This window comes from Podarcis cretensis (assembly GCF_951804945.1).
Source record: "Podarcis cretensis genome assembly, chromosome: 3".
Taxonomy (NCBI): domain Eukaryota; kingdom Metazoa; phylum Chordata; class Lepidosauria; order Squamata; family Lacertidae; genus Podarcis; species Podarcis cretensis.
Window position 1 is genome coordinate 5946766 of NC_137172.1, and position 27122 is coordinate 5973887.

A 27122-nucleotide genomic window follows, 5' to 3' on the forward strand; every position below is an offset into this window, starting at 1 on the left:
AGCAGCCTGTTCACTTTCTCCAGGCCACACCTGATTTTAGGCACCCCTTTCATGCCTCCTCTTAGCAGCCTTTTCTCTAGCTGAAGAAGTCCCAAATGTTGTACCCTTCCCTCCTGAATGAGCCCTCTTCTCCATGAATTTCTATAATCCTCTTTGAAGGTCATCTATGTAGGCTGGTGGCTATTACTGCCTTTCCTATGAATCCCATACCTCTCCTTTGAATTAAGGCCAAGGCAACAGACCCTTCACTCTCTCTTATAAACACAGCCCCTTCTTCCCACCCTGTAGAAATCCGGTTCATACCTGCAACAGCCATGTCGGTGACAACCAACATCACGATGGCCAAGGCAAGGTAGAGAGCTCTCATGGTGGAGTTCTGGTTGGGTTCTCTGGATGAACACAGAAGGAAAGTGGATGAGCTAAGGACTCGGTGATGCTTGCAGTCAGGGGCTCTGCTCTTTTATAGAGGGAATATCTGGTAGAGATGTCATGTGGACATTCATGTGGCTTACGTATCTTCTGCCCTTTTAGTGCATTCTTGTCTTATCTTCTCTTGCCCAGTACAATGCACATTGATGCAGTCTTTTCCATGGCCATTGTTCATTGGGTTCATGCACTTTCTTCTTTTTGTGATAGCCGTGCTCAGCTGACCACCAACCTGCCAGACTCCAAAGGAGGAACTCTATGTCTTTATGATCTGCTGTGAAATGTATGACTCACTGTTAAGTCATGGACAAGGCAGCCAAATTCAACATCCATTTGGGTGCTGACAGTGTCTCAAGATTAGAGAGCCCAATGGAGCAAGGACTTTGGGTATTGGAGCAGAAATGGGTCTGAAGGTCCTGGTGGAAATGAAAAGGGAGCAATAAGGCAACTTATTCTTTTGAGTACTGGTCTGCAAGGTTTGGTTGTGCTGCCCCTGGGCGGGGGGACTACTTAGGTGGTACTAAAGGGCAAAGGAGCAGCAGGGGTAGCTGGAACTGCAAATGATGGCACACCAAGGCTCTGTGACCTCCTCGCCTCTGATATAGTAAAATAACCAGACAGGACAATGAGTGTAAGTGAAGAAATAGTCAAATAGGCCACAATTTTATTGTTTATATATGAGAAAGTTTGGCATTGCCATTGGGTATACCATTTTAAATCCGGACTGTCTGCTGGGAGTATATTCCAGGGTAAACCCAAACTAAGGTGAGGCCCTTGTGACTTACATCAAATAGGGGCATCCCCTAGGGCAGTGGTTCTCAACCTGTGGGTCCCCAGATGCTGTTGGACTACAACTCCCATCATCCCTGAGCTCTGGCCTTGCTAGCTAGGGGTGATGGGAGTTGTAGTTCAACAACAACTGGAGTGGCACAGGTTGAGAAAAACTGTCCTAGGGGATCCCCGTTGGAGGAGTGCTATAACCCAAACCCCCGCCTGGGCAACCCTACAGAAATATGTCTTCACAGATACCCTTTATGTCACATAGAGGAGGGAGAAAGGTTGTTTTCTGCTGCTCCAGAGAAGCGGACACGGAGCAATGGTTCCAAACTACAAAAAAAAAGATTCCACCTAAACATTAGGAAGAACTTCCTGACAGTAAGAGCTGTTCGACAGTGGAATTTGCTGCCAAGGAGTGTGGTGGAGTCTCCTTCTTTGGAGGTCTTTAAGCAGAGGCTTGACAACCATATGTCAGGAGTGCTCTGATGGTGTTTCCTGCTTGGCAGGGGGTTGGACTCGATGGCCCTTGTGGTCTCTTCCAACTCTATGATTCTATGATTCTATGATTCTTTAACGGGATACCATTTCCTAGGGTGGGGCAGGCAGAGGCTACAACCTCCCTTCCATTCAAGACTAAGGTTTACCCAATGCCTAGCCGCACAAAGTTGTGACAATTGTTAAGAGGAAGGCCAAAACCACAGGACCAGAGCCAATTTGCCAAGTGCAAAAATTCCCTCCTGGCCCAGAATATTGTAGCCAAAATGGTCCATAGCAAAGTCAAAAACCAGCAAATAGCCAATATTAGACCTCCAAAGCTTGCTCGTTATTTTGTGACATTTTTGTTGCTCCTAGAAAACAAAAGTTTTTAAGGTTAATATTGGTGGACTGATTGCCGCCTTTGGAGAGAACTCATGAGAGTTCTCTCATGGTGTTCTGGCTGGATTCTGTGGATGAACACAGAAGGAAGGACAGAAGATTGGCTGAAGAATCAATAGTGCTTACTGTCAGGGGTTCAGCTGTGTAATATAAGTGAGGCCTGGAATAGATGTCATGCATGTATCAGCAAGCTGCTTGCATAGATTCTGACATTTTGTAGATGTTGTTTTTCTAGTCCTCAGAACAGGGAATATAGAACATAGAATACATGACTTGCTATGAATCTGCAGCCAATGAAGGCCCAAACCAAAATCTATTTGACTTTGATGGTCCATCATGGTTAGAGATAGCCGGTGATAGAAGTTGGGTGGGAATCAGTGCCACAGAAGGATGTGTTAGACAGATAAAAACAAAGGAATAAAGCGACCTGTTTGTCTGAAAAACATGCATGGAATGATGCACCACTCACACTCCATATTTATATTTATATTTATATTTATATTTATATTTATATTTATATTTATATTTATATTTATATTTATATATATTGTCCAATAGCACCTTATAGAACTGGGACGCAGGTGGCGCTGTGGGTTAAACCACAGAGCCTAGGACTTGCCAATCAGAAGGTCGGTGGTTCGAATCCCCGTGACGGGGTGAGCTCCCGTTGCTCGGTCCCTGCTCCTGCCAACCTAGCAGTTTGAAAGCACGTCAAAGTGCAAGTAGATAAATAGGTACCGCTCTGGCGGGAAGGTAAACGGCATTTCCATGCGCTGCTCTGGTTCACTAGAAGTGGCTTAGTCATCCTGGCCACATGACCCGGAAGCTGTACACCGGCTCCCTTGGCCAATAAAGTGAGATGAGCACCGCAATCCCAGAGTCGGTCACGACTGGACCTAATGATCAGGGGTCCCTTTACCTTTACCTTATAGACCAAGTAAGTTTGTTATAACAAACGCTTTAGTGTGCATGCACACTTCTTCAGAAGAAGTGTCTGAAGAGATCTGAAGAAGTGTGCTTGCACACAAAAGCTTATACCAGAACAGGTCTATAAGGTGTAAGGTGCTACTGGACATTTATTTATTTTATTTTTTTAATTTTTATTTCGACTGCGTCAGAGCAACACAGCTACTTACCTGAATCCATATTTATCTATGTTTAGCTCAACAGTTGCCCTCCAGGTGTTTCCTGTCTACAAATTCCATTAAGAAGAATCCTGATGGATCAGTCCGAAGGCACATTGGGGCCAGCATCCTGTTCACGCAATGGCCAACCAGGTCCTTATATGGGTAGCTCACAAGCGGCATCTCAGTCCTGACAACCTGACTATTTCGCCATTTTATCTGGGGCTGGTGGGAGTTGAAGCCACATCTGGACCATCACAATCTCTCCATCCCTGGTTTAACACAATCAATGTGCATGGTGGTTTGCAAAGTACCATGGGAGAAGTTGACACTCCTGGAGAGTTCACAGTCGAAAACTGAATACATTGTAGAACTCTACAGTTCTATGAAATCAGAAAATTAAGTTGACTAAGTCCTGGAGAATAAAATGAACATGGACCCCAGGCCTAGAACGGATCCTTGTGGCACCCCAGAACCAAAACTTTCCTCCTTGTTCTCCCTCCAAGCTGGATATTAAGGAAGAGAAGCGATTTTGTGCAATCAGCTGAGTCATGGTTGAACTAGCAGGGAGAATGTCCCATAAAGAGTGGGAGGAGGCAATAAACAATAAGCATTGGAAATGTGGCAACTGGGAGGAAAATGCCTGTGAGCAAGTTCAGTGGGCCAGCATGACAGTTTGGAAGAGCAGGCAGGGAAAACCTGCTGACCCAAGATCATCTGTCTTCCTGAACAACTCAGCTTCTGATAACTTTGCCAACTCAACACGTAATGAATCAACCATATTATTTCCATAGCATGGTCTTTGTCTCCAGTATCCTAGAGTCAGGGTTCATCCACATCTCTGTTTTCCCTGTCGCTCCCCCACCCCAGCCGAGAAACCTACAGCTTAGCCCTAAATTGGAACAATGGGCAAGCAGGTTTCTCATGGGTTGTCATTTGCTCTGATTGAGTGCGAAACCACTCAGACCCATGCCTAAAAAGCATAAAGGGTAAAGGTAAAGGGACCCCTGACCATTAGGTCTAGTCGTGACTGACTCTGGGGTTGCAGCGCTCATCTCGCTTTATTGGCTAAGGGAGCTGACGTACAGCTTCCGGGTCATGTGGCCAGCATGACTAAGCCACTTCTGGCGAACCAGAACAGTGCACCGAAACGTCGTTTACCTTCCCGCCGGAGCGGTACCTATTTATCTACTTGCACTTTGACGTGCTTTCGAACTGCTAGGTTGGCAGGAGCAGGGACCGAGCAACTGGAGCTCACCCCATCATGGGGATTCAAACCACCGACCTTCTGATCGGCAAGTCCTAGGTTCTGTTCCCATCAGCACTACTAAGAAGACCCCCATTCCCTCAATAAAGAAACTTCTTTTCTCCCTCTCCCTCCCTGCTAGAACTGTGGGGTAGCCAATGAACCTGGGTGTTAGAGAATTCGGTACAGATAAAAGAAAGTATTTATTCAGGCAGTGCATAGGGAAACTATGGGACTCACTCCAGCAGGAAGCAGATGGCTTTAAAAGAGTATTGGAAAAATTCGTGGAAGAGAAGGCTATCATTGGCTACTAGGTGCAATGGCTTTCTCCAGCTGGATACTCCCTGGTTCTAAATGGGGTAACTGTGCCCCTGAAGGACCAGGTGTGCAGCCTGGGAGTCATTTTGGACTCGCAGCTGTCCATGGAGGCGCAGGTCAATTCTGTGTCCAGGGCAGCTGTTTACCAGCTCCACCTGGTACGCAGGCTGAGACCCTATCTGCCCGCAGACTGTCTTACCAGAGTGGTGCATGCTCTGGTTATCTCTCGCTTGGACTACTGCAATGCTCTCTATGTGGTCACCTTTGAAGGTGACCTGGAAACGACAACTAATCCATAATGTGGCAGCTAGACTGGTGACTGGGAGTGGCAGCTGAGACCACATAACACAGGTTCTGAAAGACCTACATTGGCTCCCAGTACATTTGTGCTGACCTTTAAAGCCCTAAATGGCCCTAAAGTGTTCGTGCTGACCTTTAAAGCCCTAAATGGCCTCAGTCCAGTATGCCTGAAGGAGCACCTCCACCCCCATTGTTCAGCCTGGACACTGAGGTCCAGCTCCGAGGGCCTTCTGGCGGTTCCCTCACTGCGAGAAGTGAGGTTACAGGAAACTAGGCAGTGGGCCTTCCTGGCAGTGGCGCCCGCTCTGTGGAACGCCCTCCTGTCAGATGTCAAGGAAATAAACAACTATCTGACTTTTAGAAGACATCTCAAGGAAGCCCTGTTTAGGGAAGTTTTTAATGTTTGTAGTTTGATTCTGTTTTTAGTGTTCTACTGGGAGCTGCCCTGAGTGGCTGGGGAAATCCAGCCTGATGGTCGTGGTATAAAAAACAAAATTATTACATTATTATTATTATTATTATTATTATTATTATTATTATTATTATTGCCTCATTGTCAGTATGCCCCTGAATATCAGTTGTTGGGACTCACAGGCAGGGAGAGCACTGTAGTCCTCAGGTCTTGCTTACTGGCATCCCTTTGAGGGAACTGTGAGAACAGGATTCTGGATTAGATAGGTAAAGGTAAAGGTACCCCTGCCCGTACGGGCCAGTCTTGACAGACTCTGGGGTTGTGCGCCCATCTCACTCAAGAGGCCAGGGGCCAGCGCTGTCCGGAGACACTTCCGGGTCACGTGGCCAGCGTGACATCGCTGCTCTGGCGAGCCAGAGCCGCACACGGAAACGCCGTTTACCTTCCCACTGGTAAGCGGTCCCTATTTATCTACTTGCACCCGGAGGTGCTTTCGAACTGCTAGGTTGGCAGGCGCTGGGACCGAGCAGCGGGAGCGCACCCCGCCGCAGGGATTCGAACCGCCGATCGTTAGATATTCTGGACTTATCAAACCATAGGACTCTTCTTAGGTTATTGAAGAGATTTTCACAGTGTTATAATCAAGTGTGCATACACAGGGCTAACTTGCCTGAGGAAATGGGATCGCAGAGAGAAAAATTCACTTTGCGGTGCATTCCCCGCCCCCTCCATACAACAAACAGTCCGGTTTTGGTTGAAATGGGTGTTAGAATTCCTGCTGCATGATTGCAGTCATGAGATTTTTGTCTATCACATGACGGTGTATGTTTTGACGCCACAGAGTGGGAAGTGGCGGAGACAGGATGTTTGTGTTACTGTTTTCCGTGAAGTGGGACTATTGTCCTTTGTTCTTTTTCTTTTTCTCTTTGTTCTTTTTCTCTTTCAGCAAGGCAATTGACAAGGTGCCCCATGATATTCTTGTAAAGAAGCTGGTAAAATGCGGTCTTGATTATGCTACCACTCAGTGGATTTGTAACTGGCTGACTGACCGAACCCAAAGGGTGCTCATCAATGGTTCCTCTTCATCCTGGAGAAGGGTGCCACAGGGTTCTGTCTTGGACCCGGTCTTATTCAACATCTTTATCAACGACTTGGATGATGGACTCAAGGGCATCCTGATCAAATTTGCAGATGACACCAAACTGGGAGGGGTGGCTAACACCCCAGAGGACAGGATCACACTTCAAAATGACCTTGACAGATTAGAGAACTGGGCCAAAACAAACAAGATGAATTTTAACAGGGAGAAATGTAAAGTATTGCACTTGGGCAAAAAAAATGAGAGGCACAAATACAAGATGGGTGTCACCTGGCTTGAGAGCAGTACATGTGAAAAGGATCTAGGAGTCTTGGTTGACCACAAACTTGACATGAGCCAACAGTGTGACGCGGCAGCTAAAAAAGCCAATGCAATTCTGGGCTGCATCAATAGGATTATAGCATCTAGATCAAGGGAAGTAATAGTGCCACTGTATTCTGCTCTGGTCAGACCTCACCTGGAGTACTGTGTCCAGTTCTGGACACCACAGTTCAAGAAGGACACTGACAAACTGGAACGTGTCCGTAGGAGGGCAACCAAAATGGTCAAAGGCCTGGAAACGATGTCTTACGAGGAACGGCTAAGGGAGCTGGGCATGTTTAGCCTGAAGAAGAGGAGGTTAAGGGGTGATATGATAGCCATGTTCAAATATATAAAAGGATGTCACATAGAGGAGGGAGAAAGGTTGTTTTCTGCTGCTCCAGAGAAGCGGACACGGAGCAATGGTTCCAAACTGCAAGAAAGAAGATTCCACCTAAACATTAGGAAGAACTTCCTGACAGTAAGAGCTGTTGGACAGTGGAATTTGCTGCCAAGGAGTGTGGTGGAGTCTCCTTCTTTGGAGGTCTTTAAGCAGAGGCTTGACAACCATATGTCAGGAGTGCTCTGATGGTGTTTCCTGCTTGGCAGGGGGTTGGACTCGATGGCCCTTGTGGTCTCTTCCAACTCTATGATTCTATGATTCTTTGCTGTCTGATGCTAGGGAGAGAGGGAGCCATGTTGCAGTGCTCCGTGTGTGTTTATATGTAAATAAAGGTAGATTAGCCAAAATGCTGAGTTGCTGTCACACAAGGGGCGCAAATTCTGTGGATCTCTAAGTGTGCCGGTGTCGGTTGGGATCGGTCGCTGTGATGTTGGGGCTGGAGAAAGCTTATGAAGCTCCCAAACGATCAACCAGGAGGGAGAGAACATGCCAGTCCTACTCAAGTGTAGGCTGAACTCCTGACAGCAGGTTCATTGGGTGAGAACACCAGCTCTGCCTTAATTGGTGAGCCTGAACTTGCTGTTTTGCACTTGAATCCCACCTGTCTAGAAGCAGCTGCAGACACATTCCAGATCACCTGGGATGATCAATTCCCAGTGTACACCTAGAGAGCCCAGGTTGCATCAGCGGGTGTTGGTCTTTGCCTGCTCAGTCTCCTCCTTGAGGTGCAGCTGTGCTTCCCACAGATTTGCCTGACGCCGAGTGAGACTCTAAAGGAGCTCCTGGTTCCTTTGGGACCCCAGTCGTATGCAACACTGCTTGTGCCCCGATTAACCTCTCTGAGGAAGTGAAGTGAGGAAGGAGGAGTTGGGGGGGAGAAGGAGGCTGGTTTGGCAGCTGCCTTCTGCTCCGGAGGGAATGGTTGGAGCAAAGGCACTTTCCTGCCTTGCTCCAGTGAAGCTGAAAGAGCCATCTGTGGCTGAGAGAGAGCGTCCTCAGAGGAGAGGAATCCTGGGCCACTGAGTTTTTCAGTGATCATGCCTTACAGAAGGGCAGATCTCCAATGAGATGGAGAAGTCACTGTGGAGACCATAACTGTTCCCATGGAATCTTCTTCTTTTTAACCCTTTACCTAGAGCATGTTTGTCTGTCGGCATATCTATCTATCTCTACATGCATCTATCTAGAAGCTCAGCAAAAAATATAACAAGGTGTAACCGGACCATTCTGTGAATGGACACAGAAATCGGACAGCGAGAAATATTTGAACATACAACAACAACAACAATTTATTATTTATACCCCGCCCATCTGGCTGGGCTTCCCCAGCCACTCTGGGTGGCTACCAACAAAATATTAAAATACAATAATGCATCAAACATTCAAAGCTTCCCTAAACAGGGCTGCCTTCAGATGTCTTCTAAAAGTCTGGTAGTTGTTTTTCTCTTTGACATCTGGTGGGAGGGTGTTCCACAGGGCAGGTGCCACTACCAAGAAGGCCTTCTGCCTGGTTCCCAGTAACTTGGCTTCTTGCAGTGAGGCAACCGCCTAAATGGTCTCGGCCTACTATACCTGAAGGAACGTCTCCACCCCCATCATTCTGCCCGGACACTGAGGTCCAGTGCCGAGGGCCTTCTGGCAGTTCCCTTACTGTGAGAAGCAAAGCTAATGTATTAACTTATGTGCATTGCTTTTGTATATATGCAATAAACATTTCCCATTCTTCTTTATATTGTTGTCATCTCAATTTCTCAATTTCCCAATTACCGGTAACTTAACGATTTCAGGGTATTCCATTAATTTACCAGCCTTCTTTAGTTGGGACTGCATTGGGCTAACAGTATCCAAACGGTCGTCTTCTTCTTCTTCTTCTTCTTCTTCTTCTTCTTCTTCTTCTTCTACATTTCCAACATTTAAATGAGGTACAAGCCGTAAACTTTCAACCGTTCTTCCAAAGTCTTTCCCAATAGCAAGTACACCCTTGTGCAAATTAATTGAAACACATATACGTACATTAGTAATGGATATGACCTCCGTTATTTTTAAGCAGCATTTGAACACTGCTTGGCATGCAGTCTACTAGTTTTGTTTTGTTTTTTTAAATATTTATTAAGATTTTCCAATTTTATACACAAAGAAAAACAGTTAACAAAACAAAAAACAAAAATACACATTTAAAGACAAAACAAAACAAATATAATTCCCAATTCTTATTTCCATTACCTTATATCCCGGACCTCCTCTCACCTCCCCCTTTTGTATTCCAGTTCAAATTCTTAATTCAGCAAAATCCTTGTTATCACATTAATATAACTTATTTTAATTTATTATTCCAACTTTACATTACAGCTGGTAACCATTTAATTTCTGTCCAACATCATTCTAACTTTCATTGATTTTGCAATATTTCTGTAGATAGTCTTTAAATTTCCTCCAATCTTCTTCCGACGACTCTTTCCCCTGGTCTCGGATTTTGCCAGTCATTTCCGCCAATCCCATGTATTCGATCATCTTCATCTGCCATTCCTCCAGAGTGGGTAAATCTTGTGTTTTCCAGTATTTTGCGATGAGAATTCTTGCTGCTGTTGTCGCTTACATAAAAAAAGTTCTGTCCTTCTTTAGTACCATCTGGCCGACCATGCCCAGAAGAAAGGCCTCTGGTTTTTTCAAGAAGGTGTACTTAAGTACCTTTTTCAGTTCATTATAAATCATTTCCCAGAAGGCCTTAATCCTTGGGCACGTCCACCAAAGGTGAAAGAATGTACCTTCAGTCTCTTTGCACTTCCAACTAGTTTTGAACAGTCACTGTTGATTTTTGGATCCCTGTACCACACTTGAATCAGCGCCTGAAGGAGCTTCTCCATCGTGGTACAGTCTACAGCACGGAGACGACTTTTCATACACAAGTGGTACCTCTGCTTGCAAATGGGATCCATTCTGGAGCTCCGTTTGCAACATGAGCAGAACGCAACCCACGTCTGCCTGTCTGCGTGTGCGCGGGTCACGTATTCACCGCTTCTGCGCATGCGTGTGATGTCATTTTGAGTGCCTGCACATGCGCGAGCGGTGAAACTCAGAAGTAACCTGTTCCACTACTTCTGGGTCGCCGCAGGACGTATCCTGAAAGAACGTAACCTGAACCGAACGTAACAAGAGGTATGACCGTAGCCCACAATTTCTCAGTGGGATTTATGTCTGGGGAATTCCCTGGCCAATCAAGTACCTGTATTTGCTGATCTTTCATGAATTTCTTCACCACTTTCTAGGGGGCTAGATCCTGCTGCAATATCCCAGTACCACCAGGATGCCTCTTTTCCAGCTCTGGAATAACTCTCTTTTGTAGAACCTCAATATATTGTGGCGAGCGCATCACTCCTTCTGTTGGCTGCAGGCTTCCGACACCATAATGATCAACCGACTTTTCATGTTTGTTTTGAGTACAGGATTATGAGTAAGACAGAAAACAAGCTTTGTTTCAATTATTTTGCACAAGGGTGTAGCTTCACTCTCACCCTCCAGGCTCTGTCCTGCCTATGCCTGCCCCACTTCTGATCACTGTCTCCAGTATGTTTAAAGTCAGAGGTTGGCCGCCCTGAATTTGAGCAATGCTACAAGAGCCTTACACATCAATCTCTGCCCATCGTTCTCCGAGCTGGTGCACTGGGGTGGAGCGACACTCGAGCATGGAGGAGGAAGAGTTGGGAGGCCGGAGACTCTGTGTTCCTTCACACACACACACCCTGCAGTTTCTCAGGCACATCTCTTTTGTCGTTCACTTTCCTTCTTGGGTGCTGCCAGGCCTCTCACATCCTATCAACTCGCACCCATGGGGCATTCTGTAGTTCTTTTCCCTCTCTTCCTTTTTCTCTCCATTGCTCAGGCAGGTAAGAAAAGCATTTTGTGTATGTGTGTGTATGTGTTGGCGGGGGGGGGGGGGTTATAGCCTTGGTTTGTCTTCTAAGGACTTATGCACAACTCCATTTCCTCCCACCTCTTTCCCCTGGGAAAACATGAAGTTTAGCACCAAAGGACAATTGGGTTGTCCATGGATTGCTCCAATTTAGCACTAAAGAGCAGTATTTCCAGGGGGGGAAACAGTGTAGCAATGGCAAAACCACTCGGACGCATGCCTAGAAAAGTGCAGGACACACAGAAAAGTTCTCAGACCCGGGTTTTCTAGCCACGGGACATGCAGAAGTGTGGATGTACCCTAAGTGGAAGGGAGATGTTTTCCTCTCTTTTTCAAACTACTAGATATCCAGAGAAACTGAATGTGCAAATATTCAGGTCAGACAAAAGGAGGGACTTCTTCACGCAGAGAGTGATGATGATGATGATGATTTTATTTATACCCCACCCATCTGGCTGGTTTTCCCCAGCCACTCTGGGTGGCTTACAGCACATAAAAAATTGTAAAACCCTTCCAAGGGAAAACCTGCTCTTTAGTGATACATCAGAACAAATGGCAATCTGGGGGGAACCCAAATTCCTGTTAGCTCCGATTGAGCACTAAAGAGCAGGGTTTTTTCCAGGAGGATGATGGAAGCAGCAGAACAAGGGGAGGTGTAGATAAGCCAGTGTGTATATACATATGTTTTTATTGTGAAATCAGTTTGGGAAGCTTTATGAGAAGCGATTCGTAAAGGAAATTAAATGAATAAATATTCAACTGAACAGTGCTTTTGGGTTTACATATCTTTGCGGACAAAACATATTTTTGAATTTGCCAATTCAAAAGTAGATTATAAAGCAAAGTGAGTGCTAAATATGGCATTTTTGGTAAAGATTAGCTTCCAAATCGGAAGCCACGGAAGGACGTTCAGGTTCCAAAATAATGTTCGAAAACAGGAACACTGATCATTCAGGAGCCAATTTGTTCGGGAGCCAAGTATGACTGTATTGCGATGCACAGGGGATGCCCTCACTGTAGCCCAGTCCTTAAGATTTTAATAATAATAATAATAATAATAATAATAATAATAATAATAATATTTTTTTATTTATACCCCGCCCTTCCTGGTTCAAAAACCGGGCTCAGGGCTGCTAACAACAAATTTAAAACACTTAATTATAAAAGCAGCATAAAATACAGTATAGTCATGCCTCGGGTTGAAGTAGCTTCAAGATAAGTGTTTTCGGGTTGCATGCTGCGGCGACCCGGAAGTAACGGTGCATGTTACTTCCGGGTTTCACCGCTTGCGCATGTGCAGATGGTCAAAATGACGTCACACGCATGCACAGAAGCGGCGATTCATGACCCGCACATGCGCAGACGCGTGGATGCGGGTTGCATTCGCTTCTGGATGCGAACGGGGCTCCGGAACCGATCCCGTTCGCATCCAGAGGTACCACTGTATAAAAATATGAATAACAATAAAAATCAAAAATCAATTTAGGGAAAATAAGCATCAGATAATCCCCAGGACTAGCTGGCTGAATTGGTCCTACTTGGGCCAGCGAGGAGGCCAGGGGAGAATTAGCTGTGGGGTCTCAGAGCGGGTAATCTTCATAAAAGGGGAGGGGGAGGGAAGGGAAGGGAAATAAAAGATCAGGCTGAATTCAAATTAAAGGCCAGGTGGAATAGCTCTGTCTTACAGGCCCGACGGAAGGAGGTTAAATCCTGCAGGACCCTAGTCCCATGGGACAGAGCATTCCACCAGGTCAGAGCCATCACTGAAAAGGCCCTGGCCCTGGTGGAGGATAGTCTGACTTTCTTAGGGCCCGGGACCTCTAAACTATGGTTATTCACAGACGTTAAGGTCCTGTGAGGAAGAAGAGCCTTCAGCTGGATCAGGCCAATGGCACATCTAGCCCATCGTCTTGTTCTCACAGTGGCCAATCAGATGCTTGTGGGAAACTAGCTAACAGGATCCAAGCATAAGAGCCCTCTCCCCTCTCTGCAACTGGTCTCCAGTTGCTGGTATTCAGAAGCACTGCAGTTGTGGAGGCAGAGCAGAGTCACCCAGTCATTGATAACCTCTTCTTCCTCCTCCATGAATTGTCTGGTTCTCTTTTAGAGCCATCCAAGTTGGTGAGCATCACTGCCTCCTGTGGGAGTGAGTTCCATAGTTTTAACGGCACTGTGTGAAGTTCTTTTATCTGTCCTGAATCAGAGGGCACACATGCACACCCTAGGCTAGGCTAGGGGTGTGCCCAGTAGCAATGGCCACTCCCCTTCTTCTCTAAGCAAACACACACACAGGACACCTGAAGCATAGCTGTCAACTGTCCCTTATTTGGCGGGAAACTCCCTTATCCCAGCGCCGTTTCCCACTGCTGTCCCGGATTGATGATGTCCCTTAAATTTCCCGGGTTTCATGCTTGCCCAGCTCGGGAGGGAAGCAGGGGCTCGGGGTCCTCCACCGCGCGAGAGAGAGCGCGCACGAGCTGCCGCGTCTCCGTCTCTCCCTTTTCTCCCTCAAGGGAGCGTCGTGAGGAGACAGGTGGTGGCGGGCGGGCAGGCAGGCAGGCAGCCCCTCTCTTGCGAGACTCCCGCCACACTGCCTGGGAGGCTGGAGGCGGAAGCAGCGGCGGCGCTGAGGAGGCGGCCTGAGGGAGGAGGAAGAGGAGGGGATGGGGAGGGACACAGAAGGGCGGCACTTCAGCGGTCGTCGCGGTGCTGCAACCGCCTCATGCCAGGCTTGTAGGCGGTGTGGGCGAGAGTCTCCCTCCCTCCCTCTCTCTCGGGCGGGGAAGGGCCGATGGAACTCTTCGCGCCAGGAGGATGGCAGCCCCGACTGCTGCTTAGCATCCCCTCCAACCAGTGCAGCATCTTAATGTAGTGATTTCCCCCTCTGCATCCCTTTCATAACTCTATTTTTATAAATCATTTGTCCATCCATAGTTCAAATTTTTACTACAAGTTTTCTGTCAATCCTACCAATGTATGTAACTCTTTACAATAGCTTTTCAAATAAATTTTAAACTTTCCCCATTCTTTATTAAAGAGGTCCTCTTCCTGGTTTCTAATTCTGCCTGTAAGCTTTGCCATCTCTACGTCGTTCATCAGTTTTGTCTGCCACTCTTCTTTGGTTGGAGTTGTAGACCCATAGGATCATCTAGTCCAACCCTCTGCAAAACACAGTCAGTCGCAGCAAAAGCAGAATGGCTCCATCAGTGCCGGATTTCTGTATAAGCTAAGCCAAAATCCCTTATTTTGGCCGCTGATCCCTTATTTTCGAGGCTGCTATTCCCTTATTTTCAAATCTGTAAGTTGACAGCTATGACCCGAAGCTGATGCCCAGAACCGTTTTTCCTGGTCCAGGACGGAGAAGGCAAACAGATACGCAGACCTGCATCCTACGGGACGGCTACTGCAGGAGCAAATGCAACGAGACCACCTGGGCCATCCCAGAATTAGACCTTGGGACCTGCGCCAATGGGAAGCAGAGGTGTTGCCGACCTGAGGAGCTGGTAAGGGAGCCTGTAGCAGGGACACCAGCAATGTTGGGGCAAATTCAGAACTGCAGGGTCTCTTCGTAGGGTTGCCAGGTGAGGAGCATCCCAGATTCTGAGATTTAAGGCCCAAAGCTGTTGACCTAGTGAGTGGCCCACAAAGTAGAAAAGGAGGGAAAACGAGCAGCGAGTTAAACAGACGACGAAGGGGTCTTTACATTGTTGATCATAAATCTTTCCCTGGCTTTCATGGCCTTCATCACAAAGACCGCTACCACATGGGTAATACGTGGGTTTGCATCAACTAACAAAAATTTTACTCTATCTTCAGGACTGGTTATAGAGATGGGTATAATTTGCAGCAATGCGTCTCTAAAGCCCGAGTAAATGGGGCAATAGAGGAAATAATGTGTAAGATCCTCTTTAATTTTCATAGAACAAGGACATAAACAATGTTCAACTGGGGTTTTTGTGTATCTACCGGTCAGATAAGCAGTTGGCAATGTTTGAAACCGTGCCATGGTGAAAGCTCTCCGAAGGGTGGGATCAGTGATCTCCACCAAGTAGTTGGCACAGATTTTGACTGCTTTTACTCGTGGGAACCAGTAGGAAAACCCAGTTCAGTATCTTAACTTTCATTTACTTGTTTCAACGACCTCCTCACACCTCCCTTTTTGTATTCCACTTTAATTAACTGTTTCAGCAATTCCTTTCCATCTTCCTCTGTTTCCTGTTTCCTGTCCTGTAATTTATCTTAACATATTCTAACCTTATTTTTCCCTTTAATATATAATTGTCTTAACATATTTTAACTTTATTTTCCCTTTAATAATCTAATAATCTATTTGTACTTAATTCCTTATAACATCTCTACCAAAGCCATATAACTCCTTTCCAACATTTTTCTAACACTCATTAATTTTACAATATTTTTATAAATAGTCTTTAAACTTTTTCCAATCTTCTTCCACCGACTCTTCTCCCTGGTCCTGGATTCTGCCAGTCATATCCGCCAATTCTCTATAGTCCATCAACCTGGTGATCTTCTGTCCGATGCTCTTAACTCTTTTCCAAGTCCCTTCTGCGAGTCTTCTTCATATTTATACTTGAACTTTACTTTGTCTTCCACTGATCTTATTTTCATTTTCCTTCCTTTGAGGCTAAAGAGTAGATCTCGGGGAAACTCCCATCTAAAGATGATTTTATTCCTTCTCGACAGGGCAACCAAATCTCCGTAGTTAAATCTAAGGGAAGCTTTTAACGCATTACTGTATTTTAATATTTTGCTGGAAGCCGTCCAGAGTGGCTGGGGAAGCCCAGCCAGATGGGCGGGGCATAAATCATAAATTATTATTATTATTATTATTATTATTATTATTATTATTATTATTATTATTATTATTTTATGATTTATACTCTGCTCATCTGGCTGGGTTGCCCCAGGCACTCTGGGAGGCTTCCAACAGAACACTGAAAATACGATAAAACATCAAACATAAATAATAATAACTGAATAGGACGTCCCTATTTTCATCAGAGAAATGTTGGAGGGTATGGTGCCATGGGGGAGATCCCTGCAGATGTCACTGGGCAGGCCCTGGAGACGGAAGTTCATTGGGAAAGGGGAGCAGAAGAGGGCAGACTCCCCTCCCTGACAGTCTATGCTATAATTTTGCATCCAGCTGAAGCTTGCAAGCTACATGCACTGTTCTTCTTCTTCTTCTTCTTCTTCTTCTTCTTCTTCTTCTTCTTCTTCTGCCTACTTGGAGGTTCAAGCCCTCCACTTGCCACCTGGAGGGGGCCAGGCAAACATATCTCTTCATGATAGTCACAGCCATGCCTGACTCACATCCACAACCCCCCTAAGATAATACTGCCTTCTAAGACTATACCATACAATACGATAGTCATTGTCCCATACAGAACAACGAAATTGAAAAAATCAGACATTCAAAACCCAACAAGCCTGCTATCCCAGCTATCCCAGCCTGGTTAACCCCCTAGAAACTCTGATACCCCATAATTAAATACAATATACTCCCATAGAGACTCCTTACACTGTGTTTAAAACCAAAATCGCATTTGGGTAGAAACTGTTTCTCAGGCGGCTAGTCCTAGTCTTTATAACCCTGTACCTTCTCCCAGAAGGCAGAAGCTGAAAGAGATCATTTCCGGGGTGCGCACTATCTTGCGCTATCTCTGTAGCTTTCTCGTGACACCTGGAAGCATAGATTTGATCCTAGGTGGGAAGAGTACATCCAATTATTCTCTCCACAGTCTTTACAACCCTGGACAGCATTGTTTTTTCTCTGACTGCGCAGCTCCCAAACCACACACAGAGACCATAAGTTAATACACTCTCAACAGTACAATGGTAAAATGCCATCAACAGGTCCTTTGAGATTATTTAAACAATATCATTATTTATACAATAGAATTTATACAATTATACAATACACAATTATACAATAATAGGAAAGCATTGCAACAATCAGTGCAGATCTCCTTGTGTTGCCCTTCAGCTTTAGCTAATATTTTCTGTGCACGTACCCGGGCAAACGGTTTGGAGTGCTCCAACTTCTTAACTTAATTGGTGTTTTGTGCGAATTTTACCTTCACCCCATTTCCTCGAAACTAAAGCATATTGGGTTTTTCGGGGTTCCTAAACCCTTCGCCCTGGAGCATACAGTGGCTAAAAGGCTCTCCTTTTATGCTGACTGGGCGCTCATCCACACCTTTGCTTGTGCAGTGCTAAGAAAGCACATGGCTGGATGACACTGTGGGTTAAACCACAGAACCTAGGACTTGCCAATCAGAAGGTCGGTGGTTTGAATCCCTGTGACGGGGTGAGCTCCCATTGCTCGGTCCCTGCTCCTGCCAACCTAGCAGTTCGAAAGCACGTCAAAGTGCAAGTAGATAAATAGGTATCGCTCTGGCGGGAAGGTAAACGACGTTTCGGTGCGCTGCTCTGTTCTCCAGAAGTGGCTTAGTCATGCTGGCCACATGACCTGGAAGCTGTACGTCGGCTCCCTTGGCCAATAAAGTGAGATGTGCGCTGCAACCCCAGAGTCGGTCACGACTAGACCTAATGGTCAGGGGTCCCTTTACCTTTACCCTTTATGCTTTTTAGGCATGGGTCTGACTGGTTTCGCACTCAATCAGAGCAAATGACAATCCATGAGAAACCTGCTTGCCCATTGTTCCAATTCAGGGCTAAACTGTAGGTTTCTCGGCTGGGGTGGGGGAGCGACAGGGAAAACAGAGATGTGGATGAACCCTGACTCTAGAATACTGGAGACAAAGACCCTGCTATGGAAATAATGATAGGTCATGTGTTGGCTACTCTACTTCTCTGCCTGGCCCTACCAGTACCTACGGTTGCCATACATCCCAGACATAGCCAGAATACTGCAGTTGGAAGCAATGTCTAGGCTGAGATCGTTTAAAAGTCCTAGAAAATCCGGACGTCTGGCAACCACTGTCGGAAGTGTAGATTTTGTGGTTTTTTATAATAATAATAATAATAATAATAATAATAATAATAATAATACTTTATTATTTATACCCCCCCCCCACATCTGGCAGGGTTTTCCCCGCCACTGTGGGCAACTTCCAACAGAATATTAAAAACACACTAAAACATCAAACATTAAAAACTTCCCTAAACAGGGCTGCCTTCAGGTGTCTTCTAAAAGTCAGAGAGCTGTTTATTTCCTTGACATCTGGTGGGAGGGCGTTCCACAGGGCGGGCGCCACTACCAAGAAGGCCCTCTGAGATTTTGCAAAGAAAGCTCAACAACTTTTGTGTCTGGGGTTTCACTTTTTGAAATATGGCAACCCTATCAGCCCCCCACTCCACCCAGGGCTCAGGACAACTACAAGGGCGGGGGGCGGGGACAACACTCCTTCCTACTCCCTACAGATGGAAAATGACTACAGTGGTACCTCGGGTTAAGAACTTAATTCGTTCTGGAGGTCCGTTCTTAACCTGAAACTGTTCTTAACCTGAAGCACCGCTTTAGCTAATGGGGCCTTCTGCTGCCGCTGTGCTGCCGCTGAACAATTTGTGTTCTCATCCTGAAGCAAAGTTCTTAACCTGAGGTAATATTTCTGGGTTAGCGGAGTCTGTAACCTGAAGCGTATGTAACCCAAGGTACCACTGTACAGAGCTGCAAAAGGAGAATTGTTATGCTTTCATAGTCTGACTGCCTCCAGCTTTGGAGGGATTTTGAAACATGTCCTGAAATATCTTTTGGACTTTAATTTTGACTACGGAGAATGGGCTGACCTGTCGAGAAGGAATAAAGACATTGTTAGGTTGGAGCTTCCCCGAGATCTACTCCTCAGCGCCAAAGGAAGGAAATTAAGAACAAAATCAGCAGACGATAAAGTAAAGCGTATGTATAAATATGAAGAAGATCCGCAGAAGGGACATGGAAAAGAGTTAAGAGCCTCGGACAGAAGATCACCAGGTTGATGGACCATATGGAATTGACAGAAAGGACTGGCAGAATCTGAGACCAGGGAGAAGAGACGGTGGAAGAAGATTGGAAAAAAAGTTTAAAAGTTATTTATAGAAATATTGTAAAATTAATGAGTGTTAGAAAAATGTTGGAATGAAATTACATGGCTTTAGTAGAAATGATATAAGGAGTTAAGTACAAATAAGTTTTATGGTACTAATGGTAAGATAAGGATAAAATAAATTAAGATAAGAATAGATTTGGTGAAATAATTAATAACTAGAATACAAAAAAGGGAGGTGTGAGGAGGTCGATGAAACAAGTAAATGAAAGACAAAGAAATGGAAAAATTGGATGTGTTCTTAACTGTTTTTGCTTTTATTTTTGTTTTGGATGTATTGTTTTTGTGTGTGTGTGTGTATTGTAATGTATTGATTTGTTTTGCTTAATTTTTTATTTTTTTTTCTTTCTTCTTCTTTCTGTAATCTTTAAACTTTTAATAAATATCATTTAAAACATAGTCTGACTGCAAACGTTCTCCCTTAGCTTCCCAGCCACCAGGAGATCTCAGATGGACCCCAGCCGTGACAATTGCCTTCATTTCCTTTGGTGTGTTCTTCATTTGGGAAGGTGAGAAGGGAAGAAGGGCTTTGCCTTAGTGTCTTGGCTCTGCAGGCAGAGGGTTTGCATGACAGGACTGAAGCCCCACAGAACGACCACCAGAGTCTCTCCAGACACGATTTCTGTTCTCATCCTGAAGCAAAGTTCTTAATCCGAGGTACTCTTCTCCAGGCTAAACATACCCAGCTCCTTCAACCGCTCCTCATAATGGGTAGTTTCCAGACCATTGATCACCTTGGTTGCCCTCCTCTGCACACATTCCAGCTTGTCGACATCTTAAATTGTGGTGTCCAGAAATGGACACAGCATTCCAGGTGTGGTCTAAGATGGAATAGAGCAAAACCTCTTACTTCCCTTGATCTGGACAATATACTTCTGTTGATGAAACTGGAGTGATACTACAGTGGCTGCTCCAAGGCACTGTGGGTAATTAAAATGACTTCTGGAAGCTAAGTCTGCAGATGCCGCATATCAAAGCCCCATAGGACCATGAAGGTCCTGGGGGGACCTTGAGATGGTCACCATCAATCAGCATAGCCTACCTCACAGGGTTGTTGTGAGGATAAATGGGAGGGGAATGGGGGGGGAGAACCCTGGGTATCACACTGAGCTCCTTGAATGGTGGGAGCGTCTCCACCCCCATCGTTCAGCCCGGACACTGAGATCCAGCGCCGAGGGCCTTCTGGCGGTTCCCTCATTGCGAGATGTGAGGTTACAGGGAACCAGACAGAGGGCCTTCTCGGTAGTGGCGCCCGCCCTGTGGAACGCCCTCCCACCAGATGTCAAAGAGATAAACAACTACCTGACATTCAGAATACATCTTAAGGCAGCCCTGTTCAGGGAAGTTTTTAATATGTAACGGTATATTGTTTTTAACACTTGATTGGAAGCTGCCTAGAGTGGCTGGGGAAACTCAGCCAGATGGGCGGGGTATAAATAATAAATTATTATTATTATTATTATTATTATTATTATTATTATTATTATTATTATTATGGTTGCAAGCTGCAGAAATGGCTGCCAGGATTCCCCTAGGACTGGGGAAAACAAGCTTGGCCATCCTATCACCTCTGTGTCTCCTCTTTTCCAGGCTAAACATACCCAAGTCCCTCAACTGTTCCTCATACGGTTTGGTTTCCAGACCCTGGATCATCTTGGTTGACCTCCTCTGAACATCTTCCAACTTGTCAACATCCTTCTTAAATTGTGGTGCCCAGAACTGGGGCCTGACCAACTCAGAATGCAGCAGGACCACGACTTCCCTTGATCACGACACTATCTAGAATCACATCAGCTTCTTTTGCTGCTGCATCACGCCGTTGACTTGTGTTAAGCTTGTGGTCCACTAAGACCCTTAGGTCTTTTTCATCTGGCAAGCCCAGTTGTGCGTCTGATTATTCCTGCCTAAGCGCAGAACCTTTCGTTTATCCGTAGTGAGACTGGTTTTTTGTAGTTTAATAGTTTTGGCCCAGGACTCCAATCTGTCAAAGACCTCTTGAACCCTGATTCTATATTCTGAGGTATATTCCCCTCCCAGTTTGGCACCATTGGCAAATCTGAGAAGTATATTCCTTTATCCCCCCCCCCAAAAAAAAATAAAAAAATTGTCCAGTAGCACCTTGGAGACCAAACTAAGTTTGTTCTTGGTATGAGCTTTCATGTGCATGCACCAGACCTTTATACAGTGGTGCCTCGCAAGACGAAAAAAATCCGTTCCGCGAGTCTCTTTGTCTAGCAGTTTTTTCGTCTTGCGAAGCAAGCCCATTGATGGCTTAGCGGATTAGCGCTATTAGCGGCTTTTAGCGGCTTATCGGCTTAGCGGATAAGCGGCTTAGAAAAAGGGGGGGGGGAGGAAAAAAAACCTGCAGGGACTCGCAAGACATTTTCGTCTTGCAAAGCAAGCCCATAGGAAATTCGTTTTGCGAAGCACCTCCAAAACGGAAAACTCTTTCGTCTAGCGAGTTTTCCGTCTTGCGAGGCATTCGTCTTGCGGGGCACCACTGTATATAGTGAGAGGGTGGGGAAGGGTATTACTCAGAAGGGTGTTGGGAATGGGTGGTTTTGGCTGATAGGTGTGGTAAACCTGTTGACGACTGTTAACGACTGCAATTGGTCTTACAGGAAAAAGCAAGGGATGCAATGGCCAAAAATAGTTTTATCATGTATAATGAGATAAGAATCCAATGTCTCTCCATGGCTTTAAGTTATAATTCAGCAACTTCTCTTTCCAGTCTATTTTGTTGGACATTTTAATTTTTTTTATACTGTACAGTGGTACCTCAGGTTATGAACTTAATTCATTCAAGAGGTCCGTTCTTAACCTGACACTGTTCTTAACCTGAGGTACCACTTTAGCTAATGGGGCCTCCTGCTGCCACCGTGCGATTTCTGTTCTCATCCTGAAGCAAAGTTCTTAACCTGAGGCATTATTTCTGGGTTAGCGGAGTCTGTAACCTGAAGCGTCTGTAACCTGAAGCACCACTGTATATTTGTACTGCGTCAGACCAACACGGCTACCTACCTGAACCTTTATCCCAAGTTATGGAGGATGATAGCTTATGATGCCAATACAAAATTGTTGCATGGAAGGGAATGGACTTATGTGCTATGTTTGACCAACACTGGAACAGCAAGCTGCTTCCCTCTAGTGTCCACATCCACAAAAAACCACAAAGCTTTGTTATTTGCTTTAACAGCATTCACATTCCCAATTTTGAAGCACCTCATTTTTGGGGCTAGTCCTTAAGACAGAGAGCACGCTACCCATTTATCTCACACACATGGGAAGGTACTCTGCATACACTCAGAGGCACTTCTCTCCCTTCAAATTCTACAAAGGACTGAGCCAAGCCCCCAGGCACAATATATGCATATGTACACATAAAAACAACACACTCACACATATATGCATATTAGTGGTGCCCACCCTGTGGAATTCCCTCCCTTCAGATATCAAGGAGATAAAAAACTACACAACTTTTAGAAGACATCTGAAGGCAGCCCCGTATCGGGAAGTTTTTAATGTTTGATTCTTAATAGTTTATTATGTTTTTATATGTGCTGTAAGCTGCCCAGGGAGGCTGGAGAAATCCAGCCAGATGGGTGGGGTATTACAAATAAATAAATATTTTAAATTTTAAAAAATATGCACACATATTCAATGACCAATAAAAGGAAATACAATACACACACACACACACATATACATGTACAGTGGTACTTCAGGATGCGAACGGGATCTGTTCCGGAGCCCCGTTCGCATCCTGAACATACTGTAAGACGTGACAGCACGTCTGCGCATGTTGCCGCTTCCGCGCATGACGTGATTTTGACTGTCTGCGCATGCGTGACCAGCGAAACCTGGAAATAACGCGCTCTGTTACTTCTGGGTCGCAGCAGAGCACAACCTGAACAGTATTTATCCCAAGGTATGACTGTATATGAGGAGGGACGCAGGTGGCACTGTGGGTTAAAGCCTCAGCGCCTAGGACTTGCCGATCGAAAGGTCTGCGGTTCGAATCCCTGCGGCGGGGTGCGCTCCCGCTGCTCGGTCCCAGCGCCTGCCAACCTAGCAGTTCGAAAGCACCTCCGGGTGCAAGTAGATAAATAGGGACCGCTTACCAGCGGGAAGGTAAACGGCGTTTCCGTGTGCGGCTCTGGCTTGCCAGAGCAGCGATGTCACTCTGGCCACGTGACCTGGAAGTGTCTCCGGACAGCGCTGGCCCCTGGCCTCTTAAGTGAGATGGGCGCACAACCCCAGAGTCTGTCAAGACTGGCCCGTACGGGCAGGGGTACCTTTACCTTTACCTTTATGACTGTATATGAGGGATGCGGGTGTTGCTGTGGGTTAAACCACAGAGCCTAGGACTTGCCGATCAGAAAGTCAGCAGTTCAAATCCCCATGCCGGGGTGAGCTCCCGTTGCTCAGTCCCTGCTCCTGCCAACCTAGCAGTTCGAAAGCGCGTAAAAGTGCAAGTAGATAAATAGGTCCCGCTCCGGCGGGAAGGTAAACGGCGTTTGCGTGCGCTGCTCTGGTTCACCAGAAGCGGCTTAGTCCTGCTGGCCACATGACCCGGAAGCGGTACCCCGGGTCCCTTGGCCAATAAAGCGAGATGAGCCCCGCAACTCCAGAATTGGCCACGACTGGACCTAATGGTCAGGGGTCCCTTTACCTTTTATGACTGTGTGCGTGTGTGTGTGTGTGTGTATATATATATATACACACACAGACACACACATACATACATGTTCAAATATATAAAAGGATGTCACATAGAGGAGGGAGAAAGGTTGTTTTCTGCTGCTCCAGAGAAGCGGACACGGAGCAATGGTTCCAAACTACAAGAAAGAAGATTCCACCTAAACCTTAGGAAGAACTTCCTGACAGTAAGAGCTGTTTGACAGTGGAATTTGCTGCCAAGGAGTGTGGTGGAGTCTCCTTCTTTGGAGGTCTTTAAGCAGAGGCTTGACAACCATATGTCAGGAGTGCTCTGATGGTGTTTCCTGCTTGGCAGGGGGTTGGACTCGATGGCCCTTGTGGTCTCTTCCAACTCTAGGATTCTATGATATATATATACACACACAGAGAGATATATTTAATACATATATATATATATATATACACATATACAGTACATACACACACACACATATATACAGACACACACATATATATACATACACACATACACACACACATACACACAATATATTTTATATATTACACCCACCCACACCAATATACACGCACCTTCACGCACAGCCACATTCACGCGCACAACGGCCAATTAAAAGCAGACCCTCGCCTTGCCTCGCCCGATTATGACGGGGCAGGATTTGATACCGGAACCTCCGCGCTGCGGGGCCGAGTTTCCAGCCGGCACCTTTCCTCCCGCGGCCCATTTCCGGTAAGGGCAAAAAGAGAGCGAGAAACACACTAAAGAGAGGTGGGGAAGGAGAAAAGCGAAGGACCCGGAGGCAACTTCCGCTCATTCCCAGCTGCCTCCCCTCATTTCGCCGCGGATTGGTCGCCGGGGAGCGTCACGTGGGGGCGAGGCGGCCCTGCCCCCCCCGACACTCCGCCTCCGGGCAGCGCCGGCCCCGCCTCCCGCCCGTTTCGTGTGTATTATCATTATTATTATCGCTATTATTGTCGCTCTCCTCATTTCCTCTCCCCCCTCCCCCTCCCTCCCCCCAAAATAACGGCCAACCGCCTCAACATCCGGGTACCGGCGGGGAGCCTCTTCCTGTCTCCTGGAGCCTCTATAGGGGAGGCAGAGGAAGGAAGGAGGGTTGGTTGGGGGCGAAGGAAAAGAGCCCCCCCTCTAGACTGGGAGAAAGGCGGGGTGTGTATCTATATACCTCTATCTGTACAATATTGCGTGTGGCATCCAGACTATTATTATTATTATTATTTAAAAAAACAGCCTTTTGTTGCCAGTCCCCCCCCACCCCCAAAATATTCCTCCACTATGGAGTCCAAGACCCCCCTCTGACAGCTGGGGGCCCAGCCCCCCAACCTCCTTCCCCTCTCCAAAAGGTGGGTATTGATTCTTTAATTCTTTCTCTCTCCCCCCCCCCTTCCTCACCTCACCTCAACAAGTCCTTCTAAGATTAGGGGGGTTCCCCACCCCACAGCCCTCTTGATTTGTAGAAAGGAGTTTGGGGGGGGGAGGTTGTTCGGTTATTGGTTTGTTTTCATTGCACTTTTTGTGTTTGCGTGTTGCGGGCGAAGGGCGGTGTGCAGTTTTAAGGGACGCGGGTGGCGCTGTGGGTTAAAGCCTCAGCGCCTAGGGCTTGCCGATCAAAAGGTGGGCGGTTCGAATCCCTGCGGCGGGGTGCGCTCCCGCTGCTCGGTCCCAGCGCCTGCCAACCTAGCAGTTCGAAAGCACCTCCGGTTGCAAGTAGATAAATAGGGACCGCTTACCAGCGGGAAGGTAAACGGCGTTTCCGTGTGCGGCTCTGGCTCTGGCTCTGGCTCTGGCCAGAGCAGCGATGTCACGCTGGCCACGTGACCCGGAAGTGTCTCCGGACAGCGCTGGCCCCTGGCCTCTTAAGTGAGATGGGCGCACAACCCCAGAGTCTGTCAAGACTGGCCCGTACGGGCAGGGGTACCTTTACCTTTAATAGAGTAATAATTGCTCCCATTTCTGATTCCATGAACTGGGCAGGGGTAGGTGGGAGGCGGTTACCCTTTTCTGTTGTTAGGAGTGGGGAGTTCAGCTGCCTCTCCCTCCCCTGGGTGTGTGCGGTATATGTATTGGGGGGGGGGGAACCATTCTCAGGCAATTGGACCTTCCACTCAATTGGAATCGCTGTTCTGCACAATGTCTTCCCTGGCCTCTGTGTTAGGGGAGTGTGGGTTTATTCTGCACCTCTTATCCATGCCTGGGAGCTGGAAATGGATCCACTTCTGGTGGTTTGTGGGTGGGAGGGTCCGAGTGGGTGGGTTTGAGGTGTTCTGACCACACCAGGTGCTGTGATTTTAGTCCTTAGGGGTGGGAGGGCAGGGCCTTTGAATTATCTCCAAAAGTCCTTAAGGCCCTTAATAATGTGTTAAGACTTCTGCTTTACATCCTTTTGCACATTTGCACCTGGAGAGAGCTGTGATTGTGACATCCCCAGATACCTGCCTTTTCATTAGCACCTTGGTTTGTGACATCTTCCCCACCCACTCCCCAGAGAGCTTTCCTCTTTCCTAAAACTTCTCCCATACCTTGTAAGTTATTCTGCCCCTTCCTCAAAACACCCTTAATATTTGCCATCCTTTTCTAAGCTAGAAATGGTTCATGATTTCTCATGTCTTCCCCCAACCAGTAAGAAATTGGATCCTGCAGCGATGACCTCTGCTGGGCCGCTAACTCTCAGCTAGTGCCGTGACCTTGAAGCTTGTGGCCTCCTGTGGAAGCGACCAAGAATTTTGAGTTATATCTTGCTGGAAGATTCGAGTTGGCACCGGTTTGCTTACAGGAACGTTGTGCTGGAGCTGAGGGAAACATGGAGTTTGCTGAGCTCATCAAGACGCCACGGGCCGACAACGTGGTCCTTCACCGCCCCTTCTACCCGGCAGTGGAGGGGACGCTGTGCCTGACAGGCCATCACCTCATCTTTTCCTCACGGCGGCAAGACAATGTTGAGGAACTGTGGCTTCTGCATTCCAACATTGATTCCATCGAAAAACGGTGAGGGAGCTTTTATCTTTGCGTTGCAGGCAGTTAACGGAGGAGGAAAATGAGCTATGTACTGCAGAAGAAACATGTAATTTTCATTCAATACCAACATTTGAATGTGTAAGAAAAAAGCATTTGGAGACAGCATGGTGGGCAAGGAAAGCATATACAGTGGTACCTCGGGTTAAGTACT

General features: G+C 46.5%; 2 protein-coding genes and 1 long non-coding RNA gene across 5 annotated transcripts in view; all 3 read left to right on the forward strand.

Annotated features, from left to right (window-relative positions):
- LOC307211838 (L-threonine 3-dehydrogenase, mitochondrial-like) overlaps positions 1 to 27122 on the forward strand; it is a 152784-nt gene that overhangs the window by 58428 nt on the left and 67234 nt on the right. The gene's annotated exons all lie outside the window — the stretch shown is intronic.
- LOC307212113 overlaps positions 8613 to 27122 on the forward strand; it is a 150771-nt gene continuing 132261 nt past the window's right edge. The window contains exon 1 of the long non-coding RNA XR_013836839.1: positions 8613 to 8762. This is a non-coding gene — a long non-coding RNA (uncharacterized lncRNA). The remainder of the gene's footprint in view (positions 8763 to 27122) is intronic.
- Positions 24651 to 27122, forward strand: part of MTMR9 (myotubularin related protein 9) — a 32559-nt gene continuing 30087 nt past the window's right edge. The window contains exons 1-2 of one of the 3 annotated variants that reach the window (XM_079968749.1): positions 24651 to 24667; positions 26577 to 26941. In XM_079968749.1, the coding sequence (XP_079824875.1) occupies positions 26757 to 26941 (185 nt within the window). In that variant the 5' untranslated portion in view covers positions 24651 to 24667; positions 26577 to 26756. Of the gene's footprint in view, positions 24668 to 24775; positions 24879 to 25133; positions 25300 to 26576; positions 26942 to 27122 lie in introns of those variants that run through there. The other 2 variants (XM_079968748.1, XM_079968747.1) reach the window with 2 other exon arrangements.